A 15362-nucleotide genomic window follows, 5' to 3' on the forward strand; every position below is an offset into this window, starting at 1 on the left:
TTAAAGCGAACAGTTTAGCACGTGTGCTTAAAAAGTCTTGATTTTTTATGATATTATCCTACAATACACAGGGAATAATATGGATTTGTTTCCCAGAAAACTTTTTGCATAAAATAGATTAAAGCACTTTCAATGACATGTATTTTCCCACCAGATTCCGTAGGAACTGTTTGTCTCAGATCTCACAAAATGAATTGCATAATGAAAAATATCTTTATTTAACTCATATGGACAAAGCACAAATAAAAAATCTAACTTTCTTAAAGTACATCCAGTCACCATGAATGTCTTACAGATATTGGTTGGTGATGAACAGATCATGATGATGTCACATTGATACTCAAGTAAGTTTAGCTTCAGCAGAACCTCAGGTCTTTCTCCAATCTGGAGATTTTTGTCTTTAGGGTCTTCAGCTCATTCTGCACTTTTTCTGTGCGCTTATTGGTCTGTCGCACTTCATCCATCACTGCCAAATCCTGATCAGGACCCACGTTGAGTGTCAACTAATGAAAGAAACAACATTTACTTACTATGCATTTAATGATGCTAATACATATCTCCATGCCAATTAATAAAAACAACGATGTTTAGAGAAATAAGATGTCTGACTTTAAAGAGTAGTTTCTCCACATCTTTGACTTTCTGCCTCAGTAGTTTGATGTCCGTCTTATACCCTTCAACCTCCATGGCACGTCTCTTCTCCAGAGCCTCATAACGTTTAGTCATCAGCTGTAGACGCTTGGCCATCTTATCAGAGCGCTCCTAAACACAAACACAACAGATGTTAGTTAAACAAACACTTATAAAGGTTACACACTTTCTATACGATCTGAACTTTGCCTACTTTGAATATCTCTCGTTCGACATCGCCCTCTTCTCTGATTTGGGACAGGTCAGTTTCGAGCGCCACGCACTGCTCTCTATACATGTCAGCTAGTTTATGAGCCTGTTTTAAATCCTCCTGCAAAGCCTGCTGGGAAAAAAGACAAACTTTAAACATCATTGTAATTATTTTAAGGTCCACTTTTGTGACCCCATTCCAATCTTTTAATATCTGACCCTGATCTCCTCTCGACGGGTCTGGTTGGCCTCGTGGCCGGGTCGTGTGATAAACGGAGGCTCTATGGATGGAGGACGTTGTTCGGGGAGACTGCGTGTCTCTCTGAGTCTCTCCTGACACGAGTCCAGTTCTTGCAGCAGACGATCTTTCTCAACCATCCAGCTCTTCTCATGAGCTCGACTCTCAAACTTCAGCTGCAGGAAATCTTTGGTGCTCTCGTACAGAAGATTTTGTGTCCGCTGGAGTCTGAGCACATGGCAGAAGAGCATCGTCTCATTGAGGTGTAAATCAGTCAGGTAATATCAGCTAAAAAAGGTTAAATGTGAATGTACTTGTCCGCGAGGGCCGTGATTCTGTCCTGGTCGCGTTTGTGCTGCACCTGTCGCTCCTCCAGATGAATGCGTCGGTCTTCAAGCAGAGCCTCCACCTGCTCCTTAGCCAACCGCGTCTGCTCCTCCATCTGAGCCTGGAGCGCCTCCACCTGCACACATATGAGTATAGCATCCAATAAACATTATTCACGTACTGTAGATTTCAATCTCTGATCTTATTCAGACTAGGTCACATATTTTTTCTACAATTCCTGGTGTAAATATTTGTTAATGGCACACCTGGAGCAGTAAAGTCTGGTTGTCTCTCTTGTGCTGCTCTGAACTTTTAGCATCTTCTCCTTCTTTAGATGATTTCCTGTTTCCTGCAGTATGAAATGTACCTTTTGCTGATACTGGCTTTGGTTTTGCCACCTTTGAATCCTCCTGTGATCTCGGCTGGATGTTCTTCTGAGGAATAGTGACCTGGACAACAAACACAATGCTTTAAAACCATACGGATGCCCTTAAGTTTGATGTAAACCGAAATCTATTAAACCTTATGTGGAGGTTCCCGGTGAAAATAAGTGATCTCGCCTGGATCCGGACCTACGAGTGCTAAAAGATGCTGGATCTTCTTCCGGTCGTCCAGCTCTCTGTGATGATACAATAAACACTATAAACATCTCTCAAACGTTTATATCTTAGCTCTCTCAGTGATGATGGAGATCATCTGACCTGATTTTCAGCCGGTCGTTCTCGGCGTACAGTCGAAGCGCTTGCTCTCTCTCTTGAAAGAGATACACCTGCATATCACTGAGAGCTTTCTGGAGCTCGGCGATCTCCTCCTCACGCTGACGGACCTCCCACTGTAACTTGTGCTGAAGAAACACATTGCATTATGTAGACACGTACAAACAATAAATAGAGAGATGACTCTGGATTCAGATGATAAGGTGACACCTGCTCCTCTGCAGTGCTCCTGTATTTCTCCAGCATCTGCAGCAGATCTTCATGTTCTCCATCAAACTGAGCCACCTTCTGTCTGTAAAACTCCAGCAGCTCGCGGGACGGCCGCAGATACGCCAGACGCTCAGAGATGGAGGGGAGAGGAGACTCTGGACTGAAACAAACACAGAGATTAAACCTCATATGTGGTGTTTGCAGATGTGACACATGAATGTCATGATATTATTATACACATTCAACGGTTTACTAAGTTAGTCATAATATACAAAGTGACTGTCAGAATGTAAATATATACCTTTCTCTTTGATGTTCTCTTGTGGGTGGGGACTCCATCCTTAAGTTTTTGTCTAAAAAAGTATTGAACTTTATTTACTGCACTCTAAATACGCATTAATATGCCATTTGGCAAACACCAGTCTTGAATATTTCATTAGAAATATCGTGTCAATAAATGCAAAAGGTATTAATTTAAAATATGAAATGGCATTAATCAAGATTCAGAAATACATCAATGGGAAAAGATAAAGCTCATCTGATCACGTGTGTGGTTGCCATGTAAACAGTGACGCTTCGCGGTGGAAACTGTTAACGATTCAAGCGCGACTACTAACTACAACTTCAACATTTTCAGTCTTAGTTTACTTATAATCCTAAATGGAAACATAGAGGTGTTATTGTATGATTAAATCTGATTTTAAAGAATAGTGGTTGTTAATTTGGGTTGTTAACTTGCTCACTCGTATTTTTAAATGCTCAGCTCATGCTTACGTCCACAAGAACGTCCTTAAAATTTCACTTTATTAAAAGTAAAATTTAAAAGTAAAATGTTATCATTTTTTTACTTATAGGCAGACAAAATATTTACCTTCCGTTTGCATCCACTTTGGTTTGAAAACACGCCACCGGTTATAAACCGGAAGTCTCGAGCTGCGCCGGAAGAGCCTTGGCAGGGTCCTTGCTGCGCAGTATATGCGCATATTTTTAAGATATTGAACATAACATAAACATTTACATTTTTAACAAGACATCCAAAAAGATAACATATTTAAGAAATTGGATTTACATTACACAAAGAAATTTAAATAAAAATAAATAAAATATATTAAAAAATTTAACTAAATAATTAACTTGAATTCTTTGGCGTATAAAATTAATGTATATCTACATTTTTTGTTATCAATAGCCTACATGAGAGACTCAATCATAAAAACCTTCAAACAGGGTTTAGAATGATTTCTTCCAAATAAATAATAACATTCATCATAAAATTGACAGATGAATTTTCTGATTCAAAATATGAAAGTACACATTATACTTGCCAGTATCTGCAAAATAAACACAAATCAGCTGCGACTGAAAGTTTAACAGATTAACAGCTAAAAGGCAGAATACATTCTTTGTTCAAAAGCAATAGCCATAAATATAAAAAACAGTATTCATTATTTAAAACTGAAACGAAGTATGGACAAAATTAAAGCAGAAGTTAAAATATACAGACTGAAAAAAACAGCATACCAGCAAGACCAGCATATGTTGTGTTTTGGTGCTGGTTTGATAGTGAACACCAGCTAAACCAGCATCAAACCAGCATTAGCACCAGCTAAACCAGCAACAAACAAGCATTAGCACCAGCTAAACCAGCATTAGCACCAGCATCCCATGCTGGTCATACCAGCATATGTTGTGTTTTGGTGCTGGTATGCTGTGACCACCAGCTAAACCAGCATAGAACAGCATGATTCCCATGCTGGTCCATGCTGGCTTGATGCTGTTTTTTTCAGCAGGGTAGTTCAGATACTTACCTTAAATGAAGCACTTTTGATACAAATTATATAACATTTATAGAAGAAATCAATTTGACCTGCATGTTTATATTTGTGTGTGTTTTCTGTTGTCAGACTCGGACCTCCTCAGGATCATTTTTGCCAGAAAACAACTGAAAGATGTTACAAAAGCATCAACCCAACAATGATTTTACCCAACAATGATTGAGAGAATCAGGCAATCAATTTAAGTTTAAATTAAAGACCTCTTTAACAAAGCATTCACATAATTTGTCTAGTAAATATATTTATGCTGCAATAGTTAGCCGGTCCAGCACCAAGCATTACATGCGAATGACGCTTATGCTAATAGGATTATGTTTCTCTTTCCCTGTCCCATAAAATGTTATAATATCTAATATATATTATATCCTCTATAGAATCAGCTATGTCTGGCTCTCTCTCAAGGTTTTTTCCACCTAGGACTTTTTCCATAGGGTTTTTCTCCTAGGTTTTTTTTCAACCCCTAGGGAGTCAGCTGACATTGGTTTAACTTAGAACTCTCTTCTATACGTTACATTACTACGCTCACTAGTACGGTTTAATTTTAGCCACTTTACTCTGCTTATCACCGCGCATAATGCATGGATTAACCCTTGCTCCACTGAGACTTCAAGGGATCCAAATACTTAATTACATAGACAACTGGCTAGTGTTAGTCCAGTCTCGAGAGATGGCAGTTCGGCATCGAGATGTCGTCCTTGCCCATATGAAGCGCCTAGGGCTACGGAACAGCGCCAAAGAGGGCATTTTAACCCCCTAGCAGAAAATATCATTTCTTTGGGTAACTTGGGACTCAGTGAAGATGTAGGCACAGAGTGGATCCTGGCATTAGTGTCTAGGCTCAGATAAGGCCAACTTTACACCGTAAAGCACTTTCTAGAGTTTTAGGTCGGATGGCGGCAGCATCCAGTATTAAGCCGCGCCCTCTATACAAACTGGCGCATCAGGTTCTCCTTTGGTCTCACAGGAAATGTTTGTCACTCAGACATCCCCGGAGTCTAAAATGTGATAGCAGACACCCTGTCGAGGCAGGGGCTGAGGCCGTGGGAATGAAGACTCCACCCAGAAGTGGTGATGGAGATCTGAAATTGATTTGGTCGAGCCAAATTCGACTTATCTGCATCTCGAGAGATGACTTATTGCCCATTGTGGTTTTTCCCTTTCACATCCAGCCCTGTTGGGTCTGGACGCTATGGTACAGACGTGGCTGAGGCGACATCTGTAAGTTTTTCCCCCAATCGCTCTGCTCCTGGGAGTTACAGAGAGAGTTTGTCAAGAACAAACCAATCTGATTTTGGTAACCCAGTAATGGTCAGTCCGAACATGGTTCTCAGACCAATTTGTAAATCAGGGTCTCTCAACTGAGGTTGTAGAATCCATACTATTCGAGAGCCCTCTGTACCAGAAAACAATTATGGTTTAATATAGAGAGTACTCACTACTTTGTGTAGTGACAAAGATTTAATATCCAAGTGGCTTCAGTTCTGGATTTTTTTTACAAAACCGGTTTTTCATACGGTTTATATCCATTTACTACCAGAGCATATGCTGAGGCTATCTCTAGTTTCACGCTCTTATCCCTGAGGGCTCTAGTAGTTTTAAAAGCGCTCTTTATGGCCCCTTTTGAACCCATTGACTCGTGCAGATAAGTATCTGTCACTGAAGTTAGCCTTTTTATTAGCCATCACTTCTCTGAGGAAAGTGAGTGACTAACAAGCTTATCAGCTGCTTCAGAGTTCGCTCCAGACGACATTAAGGCTATTTTAAATGGAGATTATTCACTACTTGGTGTAGTGACAAACATTTACTTCCAAACTGCCCATTGGCTTCAGTTCTGGAATTTTTACAATAACATGTTTTAGATGTTTACATTAAAGTGCCCATCTTATGACTGCTTTTCCACAAGTTAAACAGGTGTATGAGTTCCATAAAACATGTTTCAAAAGTTGTTTGCTCGAAATTTCACTCCTCCCCTCACTGCAGCCGCCTACTCTCACCTATATTTGAGGCAAGCCGCATCTCAAACAAGCCTTCTTCTATTTCTCTATGGCTCTCTGGTTTCGTTATTGTGGGGAGTCCGAAACGTGACGCTAGACAAAACAAACTGTGATTGGTTGTTTGACATGTTGGTCAAACAGCTCGTGGGTGGGCTTTGTCCTGAAAAAGTAGCAAAAAACACCAGACCTTCGCTACGCAAGACTACACCAGACTCAGAAGGATGTTCAAGGTTTACATTAAAACTGAAGATGGACAAACATTAACGTTAGATGTGACAACTTCAAGAGAAACATTTGAGAACACCACCGTGAGAGAGTTAAAACAAAAAATTTGCTCTATGTTTCCTCGAACACCCTATGGTAGGCAAAATGTGTATTTATTTACTCTTGAGAGTTAAAAATGATGAAATTGTTTCTTATACGGTACAATTTTAATGGAAATATTGTAGGTTTAAGTTAAAGCAGAAATCAAATTTCACCTGTAATCATATTTGTGTGTTTTCTGTTGTCAGACCCGACAAGGTTAATGATCTTTCGGAAGTTAGCCCCGACATACCCAGCCGGTGAAGTCTTTTCTTCTGAAGACCTGCTGGATGAGGAGGACAAAACACTTGGATTCTATAACGTTACAGATTCATCAACTCTTTTCTCTTTACTTATAGTAAAAACAGGCATGATGTGCTTTGTGTTTTTCATTGTTCATTTAAAGAAATAAACAAATGCAATGGATGTCATTTATGGCTAATCATTTATTTTACATGAACATAAATATGATGTTTGTGTCTGTTTTATTTTGTAAATTTTTTTTATCTTGACAGGCCATGGCCCACTTCAAATGAAATATGATACTGTGCCCAGGAGGAATTCTATGGAAGAACCACGGATAAGCATGTAAAGTCAAAGAGTCAAAAATATAGATGCATAACAAACTTCTATCATAACATAAAATTATATATTGCATGTTTAAGAAATAATTATATTAGTAGTTTATTATGATAGAGTAGAAAGAAATAATATGAATTGGAAAGAATGATGGGTTTAACCTGTAATAGATGAGATCATCAAATGTCTTGCAGGGACGTCCATGAGACTGCAGCGCAGGAGAGCCAGGAGGTGAAGAACGAAGACTTTAAAGTCTGACATATTATTGAAGATTACCAGTCTTTATTTCCACATTGTAAAACAGGAGGAACACACTGCACCATAACAAGTTATTACTAATAATTGTATTTAACTTAGTGTCATATAAATCTCTCCCACATCCAGACAATATAGAACAATCATACAAAGACATGTGTCTGACAGTTGTACAGGAGATCCAGATGTTTCTTTTTGTTTGTAATGTAGATCAGTGGTTCTCAAACTGGGGGACGGGCCACAAATAGTGCCAGGGAGGGCCCAGTTATGACATTTTATAAAATACATCTATTTATTAGGAAGGGATTTCTAAGTATCTTTGGGAAAGCAAATGTCAGAACACTATTAACAAGACAAAGAGATTTCTATTTTAGGAACTGCTCTGGATCATGGATGTTGAATAGTGACACTAACATTGTTAAAGGAAACTACATTAAGTTTTCATTTTTGTACAGACCTTTTGACACAGCCAGGCAATTGATTTTAGTCTAAATTAAAGACATATCTCTTTAACAAAGCATTCACATAATTTGTCTAGTAAATGTACTTATTTAGCCTGTCCAGAACCAAGCAGATTTTTAATCACTATACGGTATGAAACACACACTACATGCGAATGATGATTACGCTAATAGGATTATGTTTCTCTTTCCCTGTCCCATAAAATGTTATAATATAATTTCTAATATATATTATATCCTCTATAGAATCAGCTATGTCTGGCTCTCTCTCTCAATGTTTTTTCTACCTAGGACTTTTCCCACAGGGAGTCAGCTGATATTGGTTTAACTTAGAACTCTCTTCTATGCGTTACATTATTACTACTCTCATTAGTTAGGTTTAATTTTAGCCGCTGTACTCTGCTTCTTAAGTTATCCACCGATTGTGTTTTCTCCTGCATTTATTAATGTAAAGCTGCTTTGAAACATTAAACAATTACAAAAAGGAGGGGCGTCATGCACCAATTTTTTTTTGAGGGGGCACAGTGTGCAAAGCTCACAAAAATTTGTGCATACACAGAAATCAAATGAATTATATTATAGAGCTTTCAGTCTTTTCCATGGCACTTATATTTCTAACATTCTGAGCGCCCCTGCCTTAATGTAAACACCTCCAAAATAAAAAGTGTTGACTAACTTTTATATCAAATACTATTCAATCGGATTAATGACATATTGGCATCATATTTACATCTGAAATGGCATGTTTTGTTTATTTACGTTTTGTTTATTGACTTGTTTAATTGCGTCATTAATGCATTTTGCACAACAACTGCAGTTATCTTATAAATTAATGTAATTTTAAATCCATAAAGTATATAAACAACGAAAATAATTTTAATGTTCAATAATGATTTTAAAAAATATGTTTAAATAAAATTATTAGAGGAACGGATTTTTGCATTAAATGTTACCTCATATGTGAGCATGTGTGATTCCGCGCCCCGTGAACTCTGGTGAACGTTGGTGTTGTGCCAAGAAGATGAATCTAGAAATCTACTAATATAACGTCGAGACGGTCACATTTCAAACCATACATTTTCTACACAGAGGTGGTTACTGGGGTTTGGAAATGTTGTGAGCGTTTCTTACACGTTTTAATTCCTCAGATAGCCAAATGCAACAGCAAAGCTCGTTAGCGCGCTCAGACGCTGACATTTGCGGCTGCGCTGACTGCAGCGCCTGTCGCCAGAATAAAGTAATGGAACACTATAAAAACACTATCAAAACGCAAAAATCTCTGAAAAGTGACATGGATGCAGCAGAAAATTGATAATTTGGGCATTTTAAACAGATCAAAAGACAGTAGCAGATTAACAGATTTCTTTGATTTTGAGGTTGCATGCAAAATCCATTTGGCTCAACAAAAAAAACCCGAGGGGGCATGTGCCCCCTCAGTTTCAATGGGCATGACGCCTCTGGCAAAAAGCGATGTATAAATAAAATTTAAAAAATCTTTACGTTTGGGAAAGACTGCTCGGTGGAGGTATGATGTATGTTTTTCATTGTTTAGCTAGAAGTGCAATGGGCGAAAATGTCACTTTTACATCGGTTATTCTGCATGGACACACTTTTGCATGATTTTTTTTCATTAGTGCACTTGTTCTTATCTAGACAGGCCTACCTAAAGATAAAGATGATGTTTTTCACAGGAGTGAATCTATGGAACGATTATTCTTGAGACCATGCTTAATTAATGGATATCCTTACAATTTTCCCGGATCCTTGTTTTGTGTTTAATATGCTGGTGATTGTAAATTTTATTTACATCCTATTTCAGGTAGCTCTCTTATTAACTCATTACTTTTCTGTTCATATCCAAGACAACATAACAACACATGTTCAACTGTTTCCTTCACTTGGCATATTTCGCAAATTCACATAATCATTTTTTCCTATAATATGAACTGTTTATATGCTGTCTGGATGTGGGAAAGAAAGATTTGTTTGAATTGTGTAAAGTTGTTTCAAACTTCATATGTTACAAAATAGAAGACATCTTTTAACAGACGCCTATAATGAAGTCATTTCACACTCCAGCACAGATGGTGGCTGTATGCACCAAAAAGTTGGTATGCAATCCGACAATGAATCAATAGAAGAAGAAGAAAACGATGGCTGAAGCAATCCTTTCGTTTTTGTAAAGTTACACCAGACTCAGAAGAATGTTCAAGGTTTACATTAAAACTCGTGATGGACAAACAGCAACATTAGATGTGGCAACTTCAAGAGCAAGATTTGAGAACACCACCATAAGAGATGTAAAAGAAAAAATAAGCTCTTTGTTTCCTGGAACAGACTATGATGGTAGGCAAAATGTGTATTTATTCACTCTTGATAGTTAAAAATGAAGAAATTGTTTCTTAAACTGTACACATTTTAATGGAAATGTTGTAAGATTTAAGTTATAGCAGAAATCAAATTTGACCTGTGATCATATTTGTGTGTTTTCTGTTGTCAGACCAGATGGAGTTAACGATCTTTCAGAAGTCAGACCCGACGTGCCCAGTCGATAGGTTTTTATGTTTGATTGAGGAGGACAAAACACTTGGATTCTATAATGTTACAGATTTATCAACTCTTTTCATTTCCCCAAGTGAACAATATTCAGGTATGATTTGTTTTGTGTTTTTCATTGTTTAGAGATGGATGTCATCTATGGCTAACTTATTTTACATGGACATTATGTTTGTGTCTGTTTTATTTAGTGTGTAGCATCGGGTCAATATTGAGAAGGCCAGAACTGATGGTTAAATGATTTTTATTTCTCTCCGTGTCATCAACCAACGTAAGAGCTAAGTAAACAAATAAACCATGCATTACATTTCAACCGTAACACAGCTCTTTACATTAGTTTTAATCCGTGAACTTTAAGTTTCACATTTCACAATAACATTCATTAAGTAGTTTGAATATATGTTTTATAAACTTTACAAACCTTGTTCCCCAATTGACCGAAGCTAAAACCTTGTATTTTATCCGTGCCTTTTACGTTTTAACTGTGAACCTTTTAGACTTTCTTTCGTCTCTTTTCCGCCGTTCTTCCAAACTGAATTACGTCACTACATATCCGGTTTCTGAGGTTGCCAAAATAAAAGCTCAATATTGTAAACATAAAACATTATAGCATAACTATAATTAAAATGCATAAAAGTAATAATTAAAGTGCATAATTTCTCTGTTGGCTTTTACACTCCCACCAAATTATTTGTTGTTACACAACTAAAACACAAATAATTTCTTCAAGTTACTTTACCAAAATATAACTGCAGTCAAGCCAGCCGCCACTCCGAAAAAGACGGTCAAACTAGCCCCCCGTTTTTTTTCTGTGCGCACATAAATTAGACATTACGGTAAACGCACGAGAGGAATGATTTCAAAATAAAAGTTTCTCACTTAATCTGTTGATATTTCTGTTGCATTATGTGTCTGTTTTAAGACATTGCTAGGGTATTATGGGTGGTTGCTAGGCTGTTTCTCTTGCATTCTGTGTGGTTGCTAGGGTTATATAAGTGGTTGCTAGGCTGTTTCTGTTGCATTCTGTTTGGTTGCTAGGCTGTTTCTGTTGCATTATGTGTCTGTTGTCATTGCTAGGGTATTATGGGTGGTTGCTAGGCTGTTTCTCTTGCATTCTGTGTGGTTGCTAGGGTTATATAAGTGGTTGCTGGGCTGTTTCTGTTGCATTCTGTTTGGTTGCTAGGCTGTTTCTGTTGCATTGTGTGTCTGTTTTGGGTTATTGCTGGGGTGTTGTGGGTGGTTGCTGGGCTGTTTCTCTTGCATTCTGTGTGGTTGCTATGGTTGTATGGGTGGTTGCTAGGCTGTTTCTGTTGCATACTGTTTGGTTGCTAGGCTGTTTCTGTTGCATTATGTGTCTGTTTTAAGTCATTGCTAGGGTATTATGGGTGGTTGCTAGGCTGTTTCTATTGCATTCAGTGTGGTTGCTAGGGTTCTATAAGTGGTTGCTAGGCTGTTTCTGTTGCATTCTGTTTGGTTGCTAGGCTGTTTCTGTTGCATTATGTGTCTGTTTTAAGTCATTGCTAGGGAATTATGGGTGGTTGCTAAGCTGTTTCTCTTGCATTCTGTGGGGTTGCTAGGGTTCTATAAGTGGTTGCTAGGCTGTTTCTGTTGCATTCTGTTTGGTTGCTAGGCTGTTTCTGTTGCATTATGTGTCTGTTGTCATTGCTAGGGTATTATGGGTGGTTGCTAGTCTGTTTCTCTTGCATTCTGTGTGGTTGCTAGGGTTATATAAGTGGTTGCTAGGCTGTTTCTGTTGCATTCTGTTTGGTTGCTAGGCTGTTTCTGTTGCATTTTGTGTCTGTTTTAAGTCATTGCTATGGTATTATGGGTGGTTGCTAGGCGGTCTCTCTTGCATTCTGTGTGGTTGCTAGGCTGTTGCTAGGGTTCTTTAAGTTGTTGCTAGGGTATTATGGGTGGTTGCTAGGTTGTTTCTCTTGCATTCTGTGTGGTTGCTAGGCTGTTACTAGGGTTTTATGCGTGGTTGCTAGGTTGTTTGTGTTGCATTCTGGTTGCTTGCTATGCTATTGCTAGGGCTTTTTAAGTGGTTGCTAGGGTATAGCTTTGGTTTTCTGTGATTGCTAGACTGTTGCTAGGGTTTATGGGTGGTTGCTAGTCTGTTTTTTATTGCATTCTGCGTGGTTGCTAGGATGTTTCTATTGCATTCTGCGTGGTTGCTAGGCTGTTTCTATTGCATTCTGGGTCTGTTTTAATTCATTGCTAGGGTATTATGGGTGATAGCTATGCTATTTCTGTTGCAGTATGTGTCTGTTTAAGTCATTGCTAGGGTATTATGGGTGGTTGCTAGGCTGTTTCTGTTGCATTCTGCGTGGTTGCTAGGCTGTTTCTATTGCATTCTGGGTCTGTTTTAAATCATTGCTAGGGTATTATGGGTGATAGCTAGGCTATTTCTGTTGCAGTATGTGTCTGTTTAAGTCGTTGCTAGGGTATTATGGGGGGTTGCTATGATGTTTCTGTTGCATTCTGTGTCTGTTTTAAATCATTGCTAGGGTATTGTGGGTGGTTGCTAGGCTATTTCTATTGCATTCTAAGTCGTTGCTAGGGTATTGTAGGTGGTTGCTAGGCTATTTCTATTGCATTCTGTGTCAGTTTAAAGTCATTGCTAGGGTATTATGGGTGGTTGCTAGGCTGTTTCTATTGCATTATGTGTGGTTGTTAGGCTGTTACAATTTTTTTTTAAATGGTAGCTAGGGTATAGCTTTGTTTTTCTCTGTGATTGCTAGACTGTTGCTAGGCTATATGGGTGGTTGCTAAGCTGTTGTTCTGGCATTCTTTGTGGTTGCTAGGGAATTATGGCGGTTGCTAGGCTGTTGCTCTGGGGTTCTGTGTGGTTGCTAGGTTGTTGTTGTGGAATTCTGGTTGGTTGCTATGCTATTGCTCTTGTTTTCTGGGTGATTGCTAGACTGTTGATAGGGTTTTATTGGTTATTGCTAGGCTGTTGTTGAGATATTATGGTGGATTACTATGAAGTTGCTAGCATATTAAGGGTGGTTGCTGTGACATTCTATGTGATTGCTGGGCTGTTGCTAGGCTACGGTATTTAAATTGGTTGCTAGGATATTCCCTGCAAGTAAGCCTACAAAGGCCCTGTATAGGCATAGCCTAAAGGCCCAGCGCAGGTTTGCTATTTCTATAAGATCAAATACATGTTTATTTCTATAAGATCAAATAGGTGCTTAAAGGAAACGACCTGTTTGCACAGAATGATTTTACCTCAGAGTGACAGTATACCATCTGAGGGTGTCACTTACACCATATCAGGCCAATCTGATATGGAGTTCGTAAAATATAGCTCTCGAAAATAACCTAAATACACGTTTATTTCTATAAAATCAAATAGATGATTAAAGGAAATTACCTGTTTGCACAGAATAATTTCATCTGAGAGTGACAGTATCCCACCTTAAGGTGTCACTCACACAATATCAAGTCAATCTAATATAGAGTTTGTAAAATACAGCTCTCCAAAATAACCTAAATACACGTTTATTTCTATAAAATCAAATCAATGTTTAAAAGAAACTACTTGTTTGCACAGAATGATTTTACCTCAGAGTGACAGTATACCACCTCAATATGTCACTCACACAATATCAAGTCAATCTGATATGGAGTTTGTAAAATACAGATCTCCAAAATAACCTAAATACATGTTTATTTCTATAAGATCAAATAGGTGCTTAAAGAAAACTACCTGTTTGCACAGAATGATTTTACCTCAGATTGACAGTATACCATCTCAGGGTGTCACTTACACCGTATCAGGCCAATCTGATATGGAGTTTGTAAAATACAGCTCTCCAAAATAACCTAAATACATGTTTATTTCTATAAGATCAAATAGGCGCTTAAAGGAAACTACCTGTTTGCACAGAATGATTTTACCTCAGATTGACAGTATACCATCTGAAGGTGTCACTTACACCGTATCAGGCCATTCTGATATGGAGTTCGTAAAATATAGCTCTCCAAAATAACCTAAATACACGTTTATTTCTATAAAATCAAATAGATGTTTAAAGGAAACTACCTGTTTGCACAGAATAATTTCACCTCAGATTGATAGTATACCACCTCAAGGTGTCACTCACACAATATCAAGTCAATCTGATATGGAGTTTGTAAAATACAGCTCTCCAAAATATCATAAATACCTTATTGTTTCTATAAAATCAAATAGTTTTTTAAGATCAAATAGATGTTTAAAGGAAACTACCTGTTTGCACAAAATAATTTCACCTCAGTGTGACAGTATACCACATCAAGGTGTCACTCACACCATATCAGGCCAATCTGATACAGAGTTTGTAAAATACAGCTCTCCAAAATAACCTAAAACATGTTTATTTCTATAAGATCACATAGGTTCTTAAAGGAAACTACCTGTTTGCACAGAATGATTTTACCTCAGAGTGACAGTATACCACCTCAAGGTGTCAATCACACCATATCAGGCCAATCTGATATGGCGTTTGTAAAATATAGCTCTCCAAAATAACCTAAATACACGTATATTTCTATAAAATCAAATAGATGTTTAAAGGAAACTACGTGTTTGCACAGAATGATTTTACCTCAGATTGACAGTATACCATCTCAGGGTGTCACTTACACCGTATCAGGCCAATCTGATATGGAGTTTGTAAAATACAGCTCTCCAAAATAACCTAAATACATGTTTATTTCTATAAGATCAAATATGTGCTTAAAGGAAACTACCTGTTTGCACAGAATGATTTTACCTCAGATTGACAGTATACCATCTGAAGGTGTCACTTACACCGTATCAGGCAATTCTGATATGGAATTTGTAAAATATAGCTCTCCAAAATATAAGTAATACTTGATTGTTTCTATAAGATCAAATAGGTGCTTAAAGGAAACTATCTGTTTGAACAGAATAATTTCACCTCAGATTGACAGTATACCACCTCAATGTGTCACTCACACAATATCAAGTCAATCTGATATGGAGTTTGTAAAATACAGCCCTCCAAAATATCATACATACTTGATTGTTTCTATAAGAT

The 15362-nt window shown here is 37.8% G+C and overlaps 1 protein-coding gene and 1 long non-coding RNA gene across 2 annotated transcripts; both read right to left on the reverse strand.

The window, feature by feature from the left end:
* Positions 1-263: 263 nt before the first annotated feature.
* On the reverse strand, positions 264-3279 carry LOC141364193 (coiled-coil domain-containing protein 77-like). The gene is made up of 11 exons (XM_073868278.1): positions 3203-3279; positions 2633-2684; positions 2332-2491; positions 2107-2249; positions 1928-2024; positions 1672-1854; positions 1393-1541; positions 1060-1306; positions 845-970; positions 610-762; positions 264-503 (listed from the first exon to the last, which is right to left on the reverse strand). Exons 1-11 carry the CDS (start codon positions 3213-3215, stop codon positions 357-359), a joined length of 1470 nt encoding a protein of 489 aa, XP_073724379.1. The 5' UTR covers positions 3216-3279; the 3' UTR covers positions 264-356.
* A 7262-nt stretch (positions 3280-10541) lies between these two features.
* On the reverse strand, positions 10542-11053 carry LOC141364194 (uncharacterized). Its single transcript, XR_012369840.1, has 2 exons — positions 10736-11053; positions 10542-10592 (listed from the first exon to the last, which is right to left on the reverse strand). It is a non-coding gene; the product is annotated as an uncharacterized lncRNA (long non-coding RNA).
* Positions 11054-15362: the final 4309 nt, after the last annotated feature.

The sequence above is a fragment of the Misgurnus anguillicaudatus genome, chromosome 6 (assembly GCF_027580225.2).
Source record: "Misgurnus anguillicaudatus chromosome 6, ASM2758022v2, whole genome shotgun sequence".
Lineage (NCBI taxonomy): Eukaryota > Metazoa > Chordata > Actinopteri > Cypriniformes > Cobitidae > Misgurnus > Misgurnus anguillicaudatus.

Excerpts from the sequence above, each read along its gene's own strand:
- LOC141364193 (XM_073868278.1), bottom strand. Across the intron at positions 2,492-2,632 it reads AGAGAACATCAAAGAGAAAG|TCCAGAGTCTCCTCTCCCCT; the intron begins GTATATATTTAC and ends TGTTTGTTTCAG. Across the intron at positions 971-1,059 it reads CCCGTCGAGAGGAGATCAGG|GCTTTGCAGGAGGATTTAAA; the intron begins GTCAGATATTAA and ends TTTTCCCAGCAG.